At 41.8% G+C, this 17,591-nt stretch overlaps 4 protein-coding genes across 24 annotated transcripts in view; all 4 read right to left on the bottom strand.

Annotated features, from left to right (window-relative positions):
• The window catches only part of LOC117485400 (protocadherin gamma-C5-like), a 243,915-nt gene that overhangs the window by 51,007 nt on the left and 175,317 nt on the right, over positions 1-17,591 (bottom strand). For 2 of the 21 annotated variants that reach the window (XM_034133937.1, XM_034133945.1), the window contains exon 1: positions 4,626-7,151. The exons of 15 other annotated variants lie outside the window; for them this stretch is intronic. In XM_034133937.1, the coding sequence (XP_033989828.1) occupies positions 4,626-7,010 (2,385 nt within the window). In that variant the 5' untranslated portion in view covers positions 7,011-7,151. Of the gene's footprint in view, positions 1-1,726; positions 4,227-4,625; positions 7,152-17,591 lie in introns of those variants that run through there. 4 more of the 21 variants (XM_034133942.1, XM_034133950.1, XM_034133932.1 and 1 more) reach the window with 4 other exon arrangements.
• LOC117485449 (protocadherin beta-16-like) lies at positions 7,477-10,004 on the bottom strand. The gene has a single exon (XM_034134005.1). It carries the CDS (start codon positions 9,973-9,975, stop codon positions 7,477-7,479), a length of 2,499 nt encoding a protein of 832 aa, XP_033989896.1. The 5' UTR covers positions 9,976-10,004.
• Positions 11,089-13,517, bottom strand: LOC117485410 (protocadherin beta-16-like). Its single transcript, XM_034133967.1, has one exon. The coding sequence runs from the start codon at positions 13,486-13,488 to the stop codon at positions 11,089-11,091; it is 2,400 nt and encodes a 799-aa protein (XP_033989858.1). The 5' UTR covers positions 13,489-13,517.
• LOC117485412 (protocadherin beta-16-like) lies at positions 14,608-17,154 on the bottom strand. The gene has a single exon (XM_034133969.1). It carries the CDS (start codon positions 17,002-17,004, stop codon positions 14,608-14,610), a length of 2,397 nt encoding a protein of 798 aa, XP_033989860.1. The 5' UTR covers positions 17,005-17,154.

Here is a 17,591-nt window from a genome sequence, read left to right as displayed (position 1 = left end):
GTTTTTACAACACACATCTTTGGTTTTCAGCCTATAATGTAAACTGTACCATGTGGAGACTCACACTGTGAACAGAAAACTAGCTTTCTACTGCAGTGCAACTCTGCATATCAATCTATATGAAGCTGATTTTGTGGACAGATATATTTTGAATAAATGATGTAATTTTTCCTTTACCATGATGTGCTTCTTTTCACATCCAGTCTCTTTTTCTATTTTCTAACATCCCCCTGTCACTTGTTATATAACTAATGTAGATCTCTCTTTCTTTTTGTCTTCCTGTCCATCTCTCTCTCTCTTGACTAATTATTCCTCTATATTTTGAAGAAATATCTCAAACCGTCTGTGTCTTTTACAGGCAGTCAGTATATGTAGCTATTTTACACATAATGCTTTCCTGAACCCTGTATCCCATTAGACAAAGAGGGCTGCAGATCAAAATGGCTGCCGTACATCACTAACACAAATGCTGCACAGTGATGTTGGAGACTGTGCCGGTTACCACGTGCCTCTTCCCCTCCCCCGCTGCCTCTCTCTTCCTCTCCATCACACTGCTTTTCCCCCTCGTTCTCAATCTGCCCAGCACCATTAGTGACCATTTCCTCCTCCCTTATACCACAGTTTAAACGTTGATTATTCAATCAATATTATTGTTTCACTTATTTCATTTATTTAACATTAATTTTTATTATTCTTGCTTTATTTTTGTGTGCTTGCATCTATTCCAGCCATTTTTCTCTGTGTAGTCTTATGCTCATGGCTACACACTGTTATTGGGGGAACTAGGTCACTGAAAAAGTAGTGCACTGTGTGGTTGTGTGTTAGCAGAAGCAGAAGCAATATGAAGCAATCCTTTAACAGTGATGAAGCCAAGCATCTCCTTTGATTGTATCTTCTATAACGTTCTCTCCAACCCGGACCTGGTTGGTTCTCTCACACATGCATTAAGTAAAAAGGCAGTAAAAGAATATCTAAATAGGTAACTGAATTATTTGCAAATAAAATCAGGCTTCAGTGGCAGATGTTGCAGCTAATTGCTATAACTATATGTTTAATGAATCAATAGGAATAAGAATGAATGGGATTAATGTGAGAAATGCCACAAAAAATACTTCATGGAGGATATAGTGTAATTGTGAAACACAGCTAACAAAGTATCTGAGACAGTGTACCTTAAAACAATAGCACAGGTTAAGCCTCTAAATAAAGCAGCGTCAACAACAGTGTTTGAGTATGTCCATTGAGTATTTCTATACCCACAAATGGGTTAAGCATATCCAACAAATATTAGTTGTTTTATTGAGTATTTAAAAAAATGTCATTGTTTTGGGGGGCAACATTTGGTCAGTATAGAAGTGTAAGGGCCTAAAACGAGGAAGTATAAACTCTCCAATGTTTATACTTGACGAAACAAAGACAGATAAACCAATGTTCAATATAGTATCAAATATCAATATTCACACTATTCCTGACACTATTTTATATCAAGAGCATGTCCAATCCAGCCACAAGATCAGTTGTGAGATACATAAATATTAAAGTTGTTGAATATAAATTGGTATATGCAAAGCAAAGCTTTCAGGGGGTACTACAAGTGGGTACAGTACCAAGTAGTGTAGTGGCAAAACTGAACTGAAATACCAATAAAAGCAATAAGAAAGATATAAACAAACACAAATCACAAGGATCTAGGGTTCAAATGAAACAAGGAAGGGCTTGATCTCACCTCTGTGAGCATATTCTCTGACTCAGTATTATGCCTTGGTACTGTCCTGGTAGCACTATGGTCGACAGTCAGAGTGCTCTGACTGAAGGGTCGGGAGCACTTCATGTCACTCATCCGGGAGTCAGTAGTTCCATACACCTCGTAACTGAGTGCCTGCTTCAACGTACCGGTACCTCCTACGTCTGCGTAAAGGGGCGGGTAATACGGAATAACAGGAAGATTCCCAGTAGATTTGTAAAACACTTGCTCGCGTCTCCACCTGTAGATCTTCACTGATATAATAACCACTAAACACGTGATGAAGAGGAAGGACACTACAGCCAGAGCCAGCACTAAGTAAAAAGTCAGGTTGTCATTGTACTCCTTGTCCTGTGTAAAGTCAGTGAACTCAGACAGCACTTCCGGGAAGCTGTCAGCCACCACCACGTTAACAATGACTGTAGCTGAACGAGAGGGCTGCCCGTTGTCCTCCACTATAACAGACAGTCTTTGTTTCACAGCATCTTTATCAGTCACCTGGCGGATAGTCCTTATTTCTCCATTCTGTAAGCCCACTTCAAACAGCGCCCTGTCTGTGGCTTTCTGCAGTTTATAGGAGAGCCAGGCATTCTGTCCAGAGTCCACATCAACAGCCACCACTTTAGTGACCAGATAGCCCACATCTGATGAACGAGGCACCATCTCAGCCACCAGAGAGCCACCAGTCTGGACTGGGTACAGGACCTGAGGAGGGTTGTCGTTCTGGTCCTGGATCTGTATTTTCACAGTCACGTTGCTACTGAGTGGAGGAGAGCCTCCATCCTGTGCTTTGACGCGAATATTAAACTCTTTGGTCTGCTCATAGTCGAAGGAACGCACAGCAAGTATCTCTCCACTCTCTGCATTCACTGAAAAATAAGCGGAGGCCGACAACCCATTCAATTGGCTTTCCTCGAGGAAGTAGGAAATGCGGGCATTGTTCCCTGAGTCTTTGTCACTGGCTTTGATAGAGTGGATTGACATGCCAGGTGAATTATTTTCAGTGATGAAAGCGGTGGTTAAAATCTTTGTGAACATTGGGGGGTTGTCATTAACGTCTGATATTTTTAAATTAATAGTCTTGTTTGTGGAAAAAGGCGGTGAGCCCTCATCCATTGCTGTAATTGTTATGTTATATTCCGGCACAGCTTCACGATCTAAAACATCGTCAGAGATCAGGCTATAAAAATTAGTTGATGATGACTTGATTTTGAAAGGTAAATCTTTGCTAATAAAACACTTTATTTGGCCATTTTTGTCTGAGTCCAAGTCTTTGATATTTAGCATTGCTATAACAGTATCTGGAGCTGAATCCTCTGGTATCGGATTTGAAAGGGAAATTATGCTTATGAAAGGGGCATTATCATTTAGGTCGGTCACCTCAATTAGCACCTTGCTTGTATCTGTCAACCCTCCCTTGTCTGTAGCTTCAATATCTATTTCATAACGTTTAGCTTTTTCGTAATCTAACACACCATTTACAGTCATTTCTCCGGTATGGGGGTCAATATTAAACAGGGAGGATGCACTATCGGTATGCTGGGAGAACGAATACGCCACTTCATTGTTTGCTCCTTTATCGTTATCAGTGGCACTGACTCTTAAAATAACAGAGCCCCTAGAAGCGTTTTCAGGAACTGTAACTCTGTAAACAGACTGTGTGAATACTGGTGCATTGTCATTAGCATCCAAAACAACGATATTTATTTTGACAGATCCCGATTTCTGAGGATCACCACCGTCAAATGCTGTCAACGTTAATTTGTGCTCTTCTTGTTTTTCTCTGTCAAGCGACGTGTGAAGAACCATTTCAATATATTTTGTCCCGTCAGGTCGAGAAACAACATTCAATTTGAAATGATCTGTAGGGTTGAGTTTGTATGTTTGAAGAGTGTTATGCGCTACATCTGGATCTTTTGCACTCTCAAGTGAATAGCGAGCCCCTGGTGAGGCGGATTCAATAACCTGGAAATTGTATTCCTTTTTCGAAAAGAACGGAGCATTATCATTAATATCTGTAATCTCTACATCAATCCTATGCAACTCCATTGGATTTTCAAGGATGATTTGGAAATGAAGAGAGCAGGGAGACACTTGGTTGCACAATTCTTCTCTGTCTATCCTTTTAGCCACTACCAGAGTTCCCTTATCTGCATTCAGACCAATGTACTCACTGCCATCCTCGGTAAATATCCGAGCCCGCCCGGATTTAAGCCGTTTAATATCCAAGCCTAGGTCCTGAATGATATTCCCGACCACAGAGCCCGTCGCCATTTCTTCAGGTAAAGAATAACGGACCTGCCCGAGAGCCATTTCTGCGCCCCAAATGCAGAGAAGGAGCGGCCACCATGAAAACGTATTTCTTCCGCCCACACAACAAATAACTCCCATCTTGAGGAGAGCCTTTCCAAAATCCGAATATTAAAACCAAACAACCGCGTAGAAATCCGGCTAAAGATATTTTTATGAGCTCATAGGTTGCCGAGTGGTTTTCTCAGTCCGATTGAAATAGAGCTGCAAGAACAAGGAAGGACTTCAATGAGGAAAATAGCCTCACTGTTCTCACACTAACCAACAGCGGCACTTAGGGACGTGAAAAGAAACTACAGAAAAAGCTGCATGATAAGTATTACTATCCTTTTACTTGTATAAACTAGACAGAAAGACAGAAAGCATAAAGAACATATATTATCATGAGAATGATTTCTCTGTCCATGGTACTGGCCATTTGATTGTATGAATGTAATAGCCATTTAAACGGACGCGGGAAACGTAAGAAAAAACATATTAAATCACATTGCTTTCCAAAGTGCTGAAAATAAGATGAGAGTGATTTAAAGCATGGCATTAACGAAGGAACCAATTGCTAGCATTTTCTAACCTCTAGAGGAGAGTCTGGTTCATCCAGGATGCTCTTTTCACTCTGTATCCGCTGCATCGTCCCTGTAGAACTGGGGTCCATTATCAGCACGTTCTGACTACCAGCTCTGCCGAACTTACAGTCACTCTTTCTGGAGTCAGTCGTCCTGCACACCTCGTAATTGTACACGTGTTGGAGAGTCCCTGTCCCCAAAGTGTCTGAGTAACGTGGTGGATAATATGGAATCACAGGGAGATTGGAGTGACACAGGAGGCGAGATTGTCTCCACCTGTAGATCTTCACTGATATAATAACCACTAAACACGTGATGAAGAGGAAGGACACTACAGCCAGAGCCAGCACTAAGTAAAAAGTCAGGTTGTCATTGTACTCCTTGTCCTGTGTAAAGTCAGTGAACTCAGAAAGCACTTCCGGGAAGCTGTCAGCCACCACCACGTTAACAATGACTGTAGCTGAACGAGAGGGCTGCCCGTTGTCCTCCACTATAACAGTCAGTCTTTGTTTCACAGCATCTTTATCAGTCACCTGGCGGATAGTCCTTATTTCTCCATTCTGTAAGCCCACTTCAAACAGCGCCCTGTCTGTGGCTTTCTGCAGTTTATAGGAGAGCCAGGCATTCTGTCCAGAGTCCACATCAACAGCCACCACTTTAGTGACCAGATAGCCCACATCTGCTGAACGAGGCACCATCTCAGCCACCAGAGAGCCACCAGTCTGGACTGGGTACAGGACCTGAGGAGGGTTGTCGTTCTGGTCCTGGATCAGCATTTTCACAGTCACATTGCTACTCAGTGGAGGAGAGCCTCCATCCTGAGCTTTGACCCGGAAGTGGAAGTCTTTGATCTGCTCGTAGTCAAAAGAGCGCACTGCATGGATGACTCCACTATCGGCACTAACGGACACATATGAGGAGACTTGCACTCCGTTAACAGAGGAGTCCTCCAGGATGTAAGAAACACGGGCATTCTGGTTCCAGTCAGCGTCTCTGGCTCTCACTGTGAATATAGAGAGTCCTGGTGTGTTGTTTTCTACAATGTAGGCCTCATATGAGCTGCTGTCAAAGACAGGCGCGTTATCATTCACATCAGAGATCTGTAAGGTGAGAGTGACGCTGCTGGAGAGGGAGGGCACTCCCTCATCTGAGCAGGTCACTGTTATATTATACTCAGAGGCTGTCTCCCTATCTAAACCACTATCTGTAACTAAAGTGTAGAAATCATTGGTTGAAGACTTCATTACAAAAGGAATATCATTATTTATACTGCAGTGTACTTTGCCATTTTCACCCGAATCTGTGTCCTCAATATTTATCATTGTCACAACAGTACCGGCTACGGCATCTTCTGATATCACGTTTGATTTTGATAATATATGGATATCGGCTTTATTGTCATTTATGTCAATAACTTCAATCATCACTTTACACGAGTCAACTAGTCCCCCATCATCACTTGCCCGAATGTTTATCTGAAATGTTCGAGCTTTTTCATAGTCAACATTTCCTTTTAGCCGAATTTCACCACTTGCATCATTTACTTCAAATAACCCACGGGCATGATCTAAAATACTCGAAATTGAATACGTTATTCTTCCATTAGATCCCTGATCTGAATCTGTCGCAGTAACTGTCACTACAACTGTTCCTACTGGTGCATTTTCTTTTATAGAGGCTTTATAAATAGGTTGCGTAAAAACAGGGGCATTGTCATTCACGTCTAAAACAGTGATGAGAATCTGCATTGTTCCTGTCATCTGCGGCTCTCCTCCATCCACCGCAGTCAGAACTAACGAGAGGTGTTCATTTTTTTCTCTGTCAAGAGGCTTGTCTAATACCATTTCGACATTTTTCGTCCCATCTGCTTGTTCGTGCAGTCTAACAACAAAATTATCCGCCGGTTCGAGTTTATATGTTTGCAATCCATTCGAGCCTACATCAGAATCAACTGCCCGATCTAATATGAATTTAGACCCACTAACAGCGGATTCACTTATTTTGAATTTCACATCGTTCTTTTCAAAGGATGGGGGGTTATCATTAATATCTGTGATCTCAATAGTTACACTTAAAAATTCCATCGGATTCTCTAATATGATCTTAAAATGCAAAGCGCAAGGCGTCGTCTGTCCACACAACGCCTCTCTGTCTATCCTGTCTTTGATGAGGAGAACTCCTTTTTCGTTATTCAGCTCAATATATCCGTCACTGTCTCGAGTAAAAATGCGAGCTTTACCCGATTTTAGTCTCTTAACATCCAAGCCAAAATCCCTTGCCATGTTGCCCACGAGAGAACCTTTTGGCATTTCCTCGGGAATTGAGTAGCTGACCTGTCCGAACACCGATCCGAGAGAGAGGAGCGAGAAAAACAACAGTACTTGCCCTCCCATTGTTCTGCCCAACGTTATTCCAGTGTAAACCAAGTGTTTTGCCCTCCAATTTTCTCAGTCGACGCTGAATTTCAAAGCATATCCCCAACGTGGTACATATTTCCTGTTCTGTATCTCCCGTTTAGTCGGACGTGTGCTATGATTCTGCCTCTTTCTCTCTATAAAATACAGACATGGTGGGAGGTACATTGGGTCTGCGGTAAATCCAATACAGGCTGGCCAACAGCGGCACTCTGAGTTCATAAAGTACAATTGCATGTCAAATGTTCATAATAAACTGATATGTACCGATTTAGAATAAAACATAGCACAGATAATAACTCTCCTGTTAGTTGAACGTTTTGTTTGATACTGCAGTTACCCAATTAATATAATATTCTAAACGGGAAATTTGAAATGCAAATGTTGGAGTGATTACAAAGTGTGATAGTAAATAACCATTTAAAAAAAACACGGGGAATGTAGCTTATATAAAGGTTTTGAATATGCAATGACATTGCTCTCCAAGGTGCTGAAAATAAGAGAAAAGTGATTCAAAGCGTGTCTTTAACCAAGCAACAGATAGCAAGCCAATTCTAACCTCTAGAGGTGAGTCTGGTTCATCCAGGATGCTCTTTTCACTCTGTATCCGCTGCATCGTCCCTGTAGAACTGGGGTCCATTATCAGCACGTTCTGACTACCGGCTCCGCCGAACTTACAGTCACTCTTTCTGGAGTCAGTCGTCCTGCACACCTCGTAATTGTACACGTGTTGGAGAGTCCCTGTCCCCAAAGTGTCTGAGTAACGTGGAGGATAATATGGAATCACAGGGAGATTGGAGTGAAACATGATGCGAGACTGTCTCCACCTGTAGATCTTCACTGATATAATAACCACTAAACACGTGATGAAGAGGAAGGACACTACAGCCAGAGCCAGCACTAAGTAAAAAGTCAGGTTGTCATTGTACTCCTTGTCCTGTGTAAAGTCAGTGAACTCAGACAGCACTTCCGGGAAGCTGTCCGCCACCACCACGTTAACAATGACTGTAGCTGAACGAGAGGGCTGCCCGTTGTCCTCCACTATAACAGACAGTCTTTGTTTCACAGCATCTTTATCAGTCACCTGGCGGATAGTCCTTATTTCTCCATTCTGTAAGCCCACTTCAAACAGCGCCCTGTCTGTGGCTTTCTGCAGTTTATAGGAGAGCCAGGCATTCTGTCCAGAGTCCACATCAACAGCCACCACTTTAGTGACCAGGTAGCCCACATCTGCTGATCGAGGTACCATCTCAGCCACCAGAGAGCCACCAGTCTGGACTGGGTACAGGACCTGAGGAGGGTTGTCGTTCTGGTCCTGGATCAGCATTTTCACAGTCACATTGCTACTCAGTGGAGGAGAGCCTCCATCCTGAGCTTTGACCCGGAAGTGGAAGTCTTTGATCTGCTCGTAGTCAAAAGAGCGCACTGCATGGATGACTCCACTATCAGCACTAACAGACACATATGAGGAGACTGGCACCCCATTAGCAGAGGAGTCCTCCAAGATGTAAGAAACACGGGCATTCTGGTTCCAGTCAGAGTCTCTGGCTCTCACTGTGAATATAGAGAGACCTGGTGTGTTGTTTTCTACAATGTAGGCCTCATATGAGCTGCTCTCAAAGACAGGCGCGTTATCATTCACATCAGAGATCTGTAAGGTGAGAGTGACGCTGCTGGAGAGGGAGGGCACTCCCTCATCAGAGCAGGTCACTGTGATATTAAACTGAGAAGCTATCTCTCTGTCTAAATCACCATCTGTCACTAAACTATAGAAATTATTTGAAGTCAATTTCAATTCGAAAGGAATATTTTCATTTATGAAACACTGAACTCTACCATTTTCACCTGAGTCTGGGTCTTGGATGTTAATCATTGTAACGACTGTTTTGGGGTTTGCACTCTCTGATATTGTAGTTGATTTAGACATGATTTTTATCGTTGGCTCATTGTCATTTATATCGACAACATCGACTATCACTTTACAGGAATCACTAAGACCCCCGTTATCCATTGCCCGTACATTGATTTGAAAAGTTCGTTTCTTTTCATAATCCAAAAGTCCAATCAACTTAACCTCACCGCTGTCCTCATTTATATCAAACATATGTCTGACGTCATCTAAAGTGTTTGTGATAGAATACGTTATTTTTCCATTTAATCCATGATCAGCATCTGACGCACTGACCGTGTTCACTATCGTGCCTTTCGCAGCATTTTCAGCTATAGTGCCTTTGTAAATTGGGTGCGTAAAAACAGGTGCATTGTCATTGACATCTAACACTGTGATGAGAATCTGCATTGTCCCTGACATCTGTGGTTCTCCTCCGTCTACAGCCGTCAGAGCCAAAGAAATGAACTCATTTTTCTCTCTGTCTAGAGGTTTTTGTAAGACCATCTCAACATTCTTTGTACCATCGGCTTGGTTGTGCAGTTTGAGTAGAAAATTATCGCTTGGCTTAAGTACGTAGCTTTGAAGACTATTTATACCTACATCCAAATCAACTGCTCTTTCTAAAACAAATTTTGCACCGACGACTGCAGATTCGCTAATTCTGAATTTAATATCGCTCTTTTCGAAAGATGGTGCATTATCGTTAATATCAGTAATTTCAACTGTTACACTGTAAAATTCCATAGGATTCTCTAAGACAATTTGGAAATGCACAGCACATGGTGTCGTATCACCGCACAACGCCTCTCTGTCTATTTTCTCTTTAATAAGGAGGACTCCTCTCTCGCTGTTCAGCTCCATGTATTCTCTGCTATCACCAGAATAAACACGAGCGTTGCCCAACCTCAAGCGTTTAGAGTCCAAACCCAAATCCAGAGCTATATTACCAACCAAAGAGCCTTTCGCCATCTCCTCCGGTACAGAGTAGCTGACCTGCCCGAAGACTGAACCAAGAGAGAGGATCGTAATAAACAACAGTACTTGCCGTCTCATTGTTTAAAATTATCTCAGAAAAAGGAAGAACAAACTCGTAAATCCGTCAGAAAGGTGAACGAGCATTCAAATAAAAATATGAAGCAAAATCAGTCCTCAAATTTGAAGCGGAAATATTAAGTATTTTTTCTAAGCCGTGTTTAACGGCTCCCCTACCGAAGACACTGCGATCTGCAACTGCCCTCTCTCTCTACACATCGAAATGAAAAGGCGGTACTGCTTTAAATATACTACAACTGCAACAGACTAGGCAACAGCGGCCCATTGAGTTCAAATAACAAAACTGCACACCATGTGTTGTGAGAGGGGAGAGATGGAAAGCTGGGGAAATAACTTGAATACAATTGTTATATTATAGCCATAGTTAAATAATCTATTGATTCAACTACAATCTAAATGTGTAAATAAAACATGTTCAAATATGTCGACAGTCATAGTATGGGGACAACTAACCATTTTCTGTCACACTAAACAACATGTTTTCAAATGTATGTATTGAGTTATATTTCTCGCGCTATACCTAACATCCATGAAGGCAACATGACAGAGCGAGGGCTGTCACTAAAGATGCCAACCTACTCTTTGGTAAGCCCCGCCCCCCAAGCAATATCAGGATTCAAGTTTGAAAGCGAAAAAAAAGGATCTGAAAGTGAAAAACGATCTGAAGGCGAAAAAAAAATTGAAACCTAAAAAACAGGATTTGAAAGTAAAAAAATAATTGTTTTAAATCTGAAAACGTAAAATCTGCAACTGAAAAATATAAGGATTCAAATATCAAAATATGTATAAAGTAAAATAAGAAAATAAATATTTTATTCAAAAGAATTGCTGAACTGAATCAAAATAATATTTAACCTGAACAATTATTTCAAATACTTATTTTTAGTTTGAATACATCATTGTATTTTTAAAAGTTCAGGATAAAAACTTCAACTTTCAAATAAATTGTATTTTTTTGAATGATCAAAACGTATGACCCTGATATAGCTCCATACAAATGCTCCATGGTGCTGTCCGAGGTGCTGAAACATAAAGTTCCAAACAAATGGGTCAAAATGCTGGCATATTTGATTCAAACATTTAGTATTAACAATAAGGGAGTGGTAATTAGTGTTACACATTTCTAACCTCTAGAGGAGAGTCTGGTTCATCCAGGATGCTCTTTTCACTCTGTATCCGCTGCATCGTCCCTGTAGAACTGGGGTCCATTATCAGCACGTTCTGACTACCTGCTCCGCCGAACTTACAGTCACTCTTTCTGGAGTCAGTCGTCCTGCACACCTCGTAATTGTACACGTGTTGGAGAGTCCCTGTCCCCAAAGTGTCTGAGTAACGTGGTGGATAATAAGGAATCACAGGGAGATTGGAGTGACACAGGAGGCGAGATTGTCTCCACCTGTAGATCTTCACTGATATAATAACCACTAAACACGTGATGAAGAGGAAGGACACTACAGCCAGAGCCAGCACTAAGTAAAAAGTCAGGTTGTCATTGTACTCCTTGTCCTGTGTAAAGTCAGTGAACTCAGACAGCACTTCCGGGAAGCTGTCAGCCACCACCACGTTAACAATGACTGTAGCTGAACGAGAGGGCTGCCCGTTGTCCTCCACTATAACAATCAGTCTTTGTTTCACAGCATCTTTATCAGTCACCTGGCGGATAGTCCTTATTTCTCCATTCTGTAAGCCCACTTCAAACAGCGCCCTGTCTGTGGCTTTCTGCAGTTTATAGGAAAGCCAGGCATTCTGTCCAGAGTCCACATCAACAGCCACCACTTTAGTGACCAGATAGCCCACATCTGCTGAACGAGGCACCATCTCAGCCACCAGAGAGCCACCAGTCTGGACTGGGTACAGGACCTGAGGAGGGTTGTCGTTCTGGTCCTGGATCAGTATTTTCACAGTCACGTTGCTACTGAGTGGAGGAGAGCCTCCGTCCTGAGCTTTGACCCGGAAGTGGAAGTCTTTGATCTGCTCGTAGTCAAAAGAGCGCACTGCATGGATGACTCCACTATCAGCACTAACAGACACATAAGAGGAGACTGACACTCCGTTAACAGAGGAGTCCTCCAGGATGTAAGAAACACGGGCATTCTGGTTCCAGTCAGCGTCTCTGGCTCTCACTGTGAATATAGAGAGGCCTGGTGTGTTGTTTTCTACAATGTAGGCCTCATATGAGCTGCTCTCAAAGACAGGAGCGTTATCATTCACATCAGAGATCTGTAAGGTGAGAGTGACGCTGCTGGAGAGGGAGGGCACTCCATCATCGGAGCAGGTCACTGTTATATTATACTGAGAAGCTATCTCTCTGTCTAAATCACCATCTGTCACTAAACTATAGAAATTATTTGAAGTCAATTTCAATTCGAAAGGAATATTTTCATTTATGAAACACTGAACTCTACCATTTTCACCTGAGTCTGGGTCTTGGATGTTAATCATTGTAACGACTGTTTTGGGGTTTGCACTCTCTGATATAATAGTTGATTTAGACATGATTTTGATCGTTGGCTCATTGTCATTTATATCGACTACATCGACTATCACTTTACAAGAATCACTAAGACCCCCGTTATCTCTTCCCCGTACATTGATCTGGAAAGTTCGTTTCTTTTCATAATCCAAAAGTCCAATCAACTTAACCTCACCGCTGTCCTCATTTATATCAAACATATGTCTGACGTCATCTAAAGTGTTTGTGATAGAATACGTTATTTTTCCATTTAATCCATGATCAGCATCTGACGCACTGACCGTGGTCACTATCGTGCCTTTCGCAGCATTTTCAGCTATAGTGCCTTTGTAAATTGGGTGCGTAAAAACAGGTGCATTGTCATTGGCATCTAACACTGTGATGATAATCTGCATTGTCCCTGACATCTGTGGTTCTCCTCCGTCTACAGCCGTCAGAGCCAAAGAAATGAACTCATTTTTCTCTCTGTCTAGAGGTTTTTGTAAGACCATCTCAACATTCTTTGTACCATCGGCTTGGTTGTGCAGTTTGAGTAGAAAATTATCGCTTGGCTTAAGTACGTAGCTTTGAAGACTATTTATACCTACATCCAAATCAACTGCTCTTTCTAGATCGAATTTTGCACCGACGACCGCAGATTCACTGATTATGAATATGATTTCGTTTTTTTCAAAGGTTGGTGCATTATCGTTAATATCAGTAATTTCAACTGTTACACTGTAAAATTCCATAGGATTCTCTAAGACAATTTGGAAATGCACAGCACATGGTGTCGTATCACCGCACAACGCCTCTCTGTCTATTTTCTCTTTAATAAGGAGGACTCCTCTCTCGCTGTTCAGCTCCATGTATTCTCTGCTATCACCAGAATAAACACGAGCGTTGCCCAACCTCAAGCGTTTAGAGTCCAAACCCAAATCCAGAGCTATATTACCAACCAAAGAGCCTTTCGCCATCTCCTCCGGTACAGAGTAGCTGACCTGCCCGAAGACTGAACCAAGAGAGAGGATCGTAATAAACAACAGTACTTGCCGTCTCATTGTTTAAAATTATCTCAGAAAAAGGAAGAACAAACTCGTAAATCCGTCAGAAAGGTGAACGAGCATTCAAATAAAAATATGAAGCAAAACCAGTCCTCAAATTTGAAGCGGAAATATTAAGTATTTTTTCTAAGCCGTGTTTAACGGCTCCCCTACCGAAGACACTGCGATCTGCGACTGCCCTCTCTCTCTACACATCGAAATGAAAAGGCGGTACTGCTTTAAATATACTACAACTGCAACAGACTAGGCAACAGCGGCCCATTGAGTTCAAATAACAAAACTGCACACCATGTGTTGTGAGAGGGGAGAGATGGAAAGCTGGGGAAATAACTTGAATACAATTGTTATATTATAGCCATAGTTAAATAATCTATTGATTCAACTACAATCTAAATGTGTAAATAAAACATGTTCAAATATGTCGACAGTCATAGTATGGGGACAACTAACCATTTTCTGTCACACTAAACAACATGTTTTCAAATGTATGTATTGAGTTATATTTCTCGCGCTATAGGCCTACCTAACATCCATGAAGGCAACATGACAGAGCGAGGGCTGTCACTAAAGATGCCAACCTACTCTTTGGTAAGCCCCGCCCCCCAAGCAATATCAGGATTCAAGTTTGAAAGCGAAAAAAAAAGATCTGAAAGTGAAAACAAATACCTAAAAAAAACCTAAAAACCTAAAAAAACAAGATTTGAAACTAAAAAAAATAGTTGTTTTGAATCTGAAAGCGTAAAATCTGCAACTAAAACAAATAAGGATTCAAATATCAAAATATGTATAAAAGTAAAATAAGAAAATAAATATTTTATTCAAAAAGAATTGCTGAACTGAATCAAAATAATATTTAACCTGAACAATTATTTCAAATACTTATTTTTAGTTTGAATACATCATTGTATTTTTCAAAGTTCAGGATAAAAACTTGAACTTTCAAATGAATTGTATTTTTTTGAATGATCAAAACGTATGACCCTGATATAGTTCCATACAAATGCTCCATGGTGCTGTCCGAGGTGCTGAAACATAAAGTTCCAAACAGATGGGTCAAAATGCTGGCATATTTGATTCGAACATTTAGTATTAACAATAAGGGAGTGGTAATTAGTGTTACACATTTCTAACCTCTAGAGGAGAGTCTGGTTCATCCAGGATGCTCTTTTCACTCTGTATCCGCTGCATCGTCCCTGTAGAACTGGGGTCCATTATCAGCACGTTCTGACTACCTGCTCCGCCGAACTTACAGTCACTCTTTCTGGAGTCAGTCGTCCTGCACACCTCGTAGTTGTACACGTGTTGGAGAGTCCCTGTCCCCAAAGTGTCTGAGTAACGTGGTGGATAATAAGGAATCACAGGGAGATTGGAGTGAAACATGATGCGAGACTGTCTCCACCTGTAGATCTTCACTGATATAATAACCACTAAACACGTGATGAAGAGGAAGGACACTACAGCCAGAGCCAGCACTAAGTAAAAAGTCAGGTTGTCATTGTACTCCTTGTCCTGTGTATAGTCAGTGAACTCAGACAGCACTTCCGGGAAGCTGTCCGCCACCACCACATTAAGAATGACTGTAGCTGAACGAGAGGGCTGCCCGTTGTCTTCCACTATAACAGTCAGTCTTTGTTTCACAGCATCTTTATCAGTCACCTGTCGGATAGTCCTTATTTCTCCATTCTGTAAGCCCACTTCAAACAGCGCCCTGTCTGTGGCTTTCTGCAGTTTATAGGAGAGCCAGGCATTCTGTCCAGAGTCCACATCAACAGCCACCACTTTAGTGACCAGATAGCCCACATCTGCTGATCGAGGCACCATCTCAGCCACCAGAGAGCCACCAGTCTGGACTGGGTACAGGACCTGAGGGGGGTTGTCGTTCTGGTCCTGGATCAGTATTTTCACAGTCACATTGCTACTAAGTGGAGGAGAGCCTCCATCCTGAGCTTTGATCCGGAAGTGGAAGTCTTTGATCTGCTCGTAGTCAAAAGAGCGCACTGCATGGATGACTCCACTATCAGCACTAACAGACACATAAGAGGAGACTGGCACTCCGTTAACAGAGGAGTCCTCCAGGATGTAAGAAACACGGGCATTCTGGTTCCAGTCAGCGTCTCTGGCTCTCACTGTGAATATAGAGAGGCCTGGTGTGTTGTTTTCTACAATGTAGGCCTCATATGAGCTGCTCTCAAAGACAGGCGCGTTATCATTCACATCAGAGATCTGTAAGGTGAGAGTGACGCTGCTGGAGAGGGAGGGCACTCCCTCATCCGAGCAGGTCAATGTTATATTATATTCAGAGAATCTCTCTCTGTCTAATTCACTGTCTGTCACAATGCTATAAAAATTACTGGACGTAGGTGTAATTGTAAAGGGTATGTTTTTATCAATTACACATCGGACCTTCCCGTTTTCTTCAGAATCAGGATCATTTACACTCATTGCAGCAACCACTGTGTTTGGACGTGAATCTTCTTCTATTGAATTTGATGATGAAATAATATTAATAACTGGGCTATTGTCATTAATGTCACCTACATCAATAACTACTTTGCTTGAATCAGATAAACCTCCTCGGTCAACTGCCTCTATATCAATTTCATATTTTTTGGCTTTTTCATAGTCAATAAGCCCATTTAATATTAAGTGACCATCTTCAGTAACGTGAAATAATTTGGAAATGCTCCTCATGCTATTTCCTATTACGTAGCTAACCTCCCCATTCGAGCCTTTGTCTACATCTGAGGCACTCACTTTTGTTATAAGTGTTCCCGTCACAGCGTTTTCTTTCACACTTGCTTTGTAAATGTTTTGTGTAAACACAGGAGCGTTATCATTAGCATCTAACACAGTTATTTGAATGAGCATCGTGCCAGATCTCTGCGGCTCTCCTCCATCTACAGCCGTTAACAATAATGATGCAAACTCTTGTTTTTCTCTATCCAAGGGTTTCTGTAAAATCATTTCCACCTTTTTACCGCCATCAGACTGACTATGTAATTTAAGCACAAAATGATCATTGGGCTTCAGTGTGTAGCTCTGAAGACCGTTCAGTCCTATATCAGGGTCTATTGCTTTCTCTAGCATGAATTTAGAGCCGATAATAGCAGACTCGCTTATTTCAAACGTCCTCTCTTCCTTTTCGAAAACGGGAGCATTGTCATTAATATCTGTGATTTCGACAGTGATCTGGAATATTTCTATTGGGTTTTCTAAGGCGATCTGAAAATGCAAAGCACAAGGCGTTGTCTGACCACAGAGAGCCTCGCGGTCTATTTTCTCTTTAATGACAAGTAGTCCCTTTTCCTTGTTAAGATGAATATATTCTGTGCTGTCTCCCGTGTGGATTCGAGCTTTACCCGTTTGTAATCGTTTAACACCCAAACCTAAATCCTGAACTATGTTACCGACCAAAGATCCTTTGGCCATTTCCTCCGGAATGGAGTAGCTGACCTGGCCGAGCACTGAACTGAGACAGAGCACGGAGAAAAACAACAGTACTTGCGGTCTCATTGTTCCGTCAGGCTCATCCGTCCAACCAAACTAACGTGTTCTCTTCCCTTTCGCAATCAGCGTTACCGAGGCAAATAAAGTAGGCAAAAGGATCTGTCTAATCAACAGCTGACGACGCTATAATTCCAATGTGATATTCCGTGCATCGTGTTACTTCCACCTTCGACTCTGCGTAAATTCTTCCTAATCATCCTCTCTTGTGTGCGGACAGGGGAGTTCCTCCTGTAGACATACACATTTTAAACGCCAAGACGCTAGTCAACAGCGGCCCACTGAGTTCACAAGACGAAACTACAAGAGATAAATTAAGTAAAAGATACTGTTGGGTCTGTTGTTACTATGTCCCCTTTAAAACACAGCACACAGAAAACAGCTTTGATTAGATTAAATTAGAACGCTGCTACAAAAACAGCACAGGATTACACCGAAAGAAGAACAATAAATATTGGCTATAAATAAAGGAAATCACCTGTGTCAACAAAGGAGAAAATACTTTTTGGAAAGCAGAAATATAGAAGAGAGAAATAAAATTCGCTGTAAGGCATGCTGAAATTGCATGGGCTGTAAATGATATGGATGAATCGTGA

Source organism: Trematomus bernacchii, unplaced genomic scaffold (assembly GCF_902827165.1).
Source record: "Trematomus bernacchii unplaced genomic scaffold, fTreBer1.1, whole genome shotgun sequence".
Lineage (NCBI taxonomy): Eukaryota > Metazoa > Chordata > Actinopteri > Perciformes > Nototheniidae > Trematomus > Trematomus bernacchii.
The sequence above is the reverse complement of the archived record's forward strand: the minus strand, read 5'-3'. Positions and strand labels throughout refer to the sequence as shown.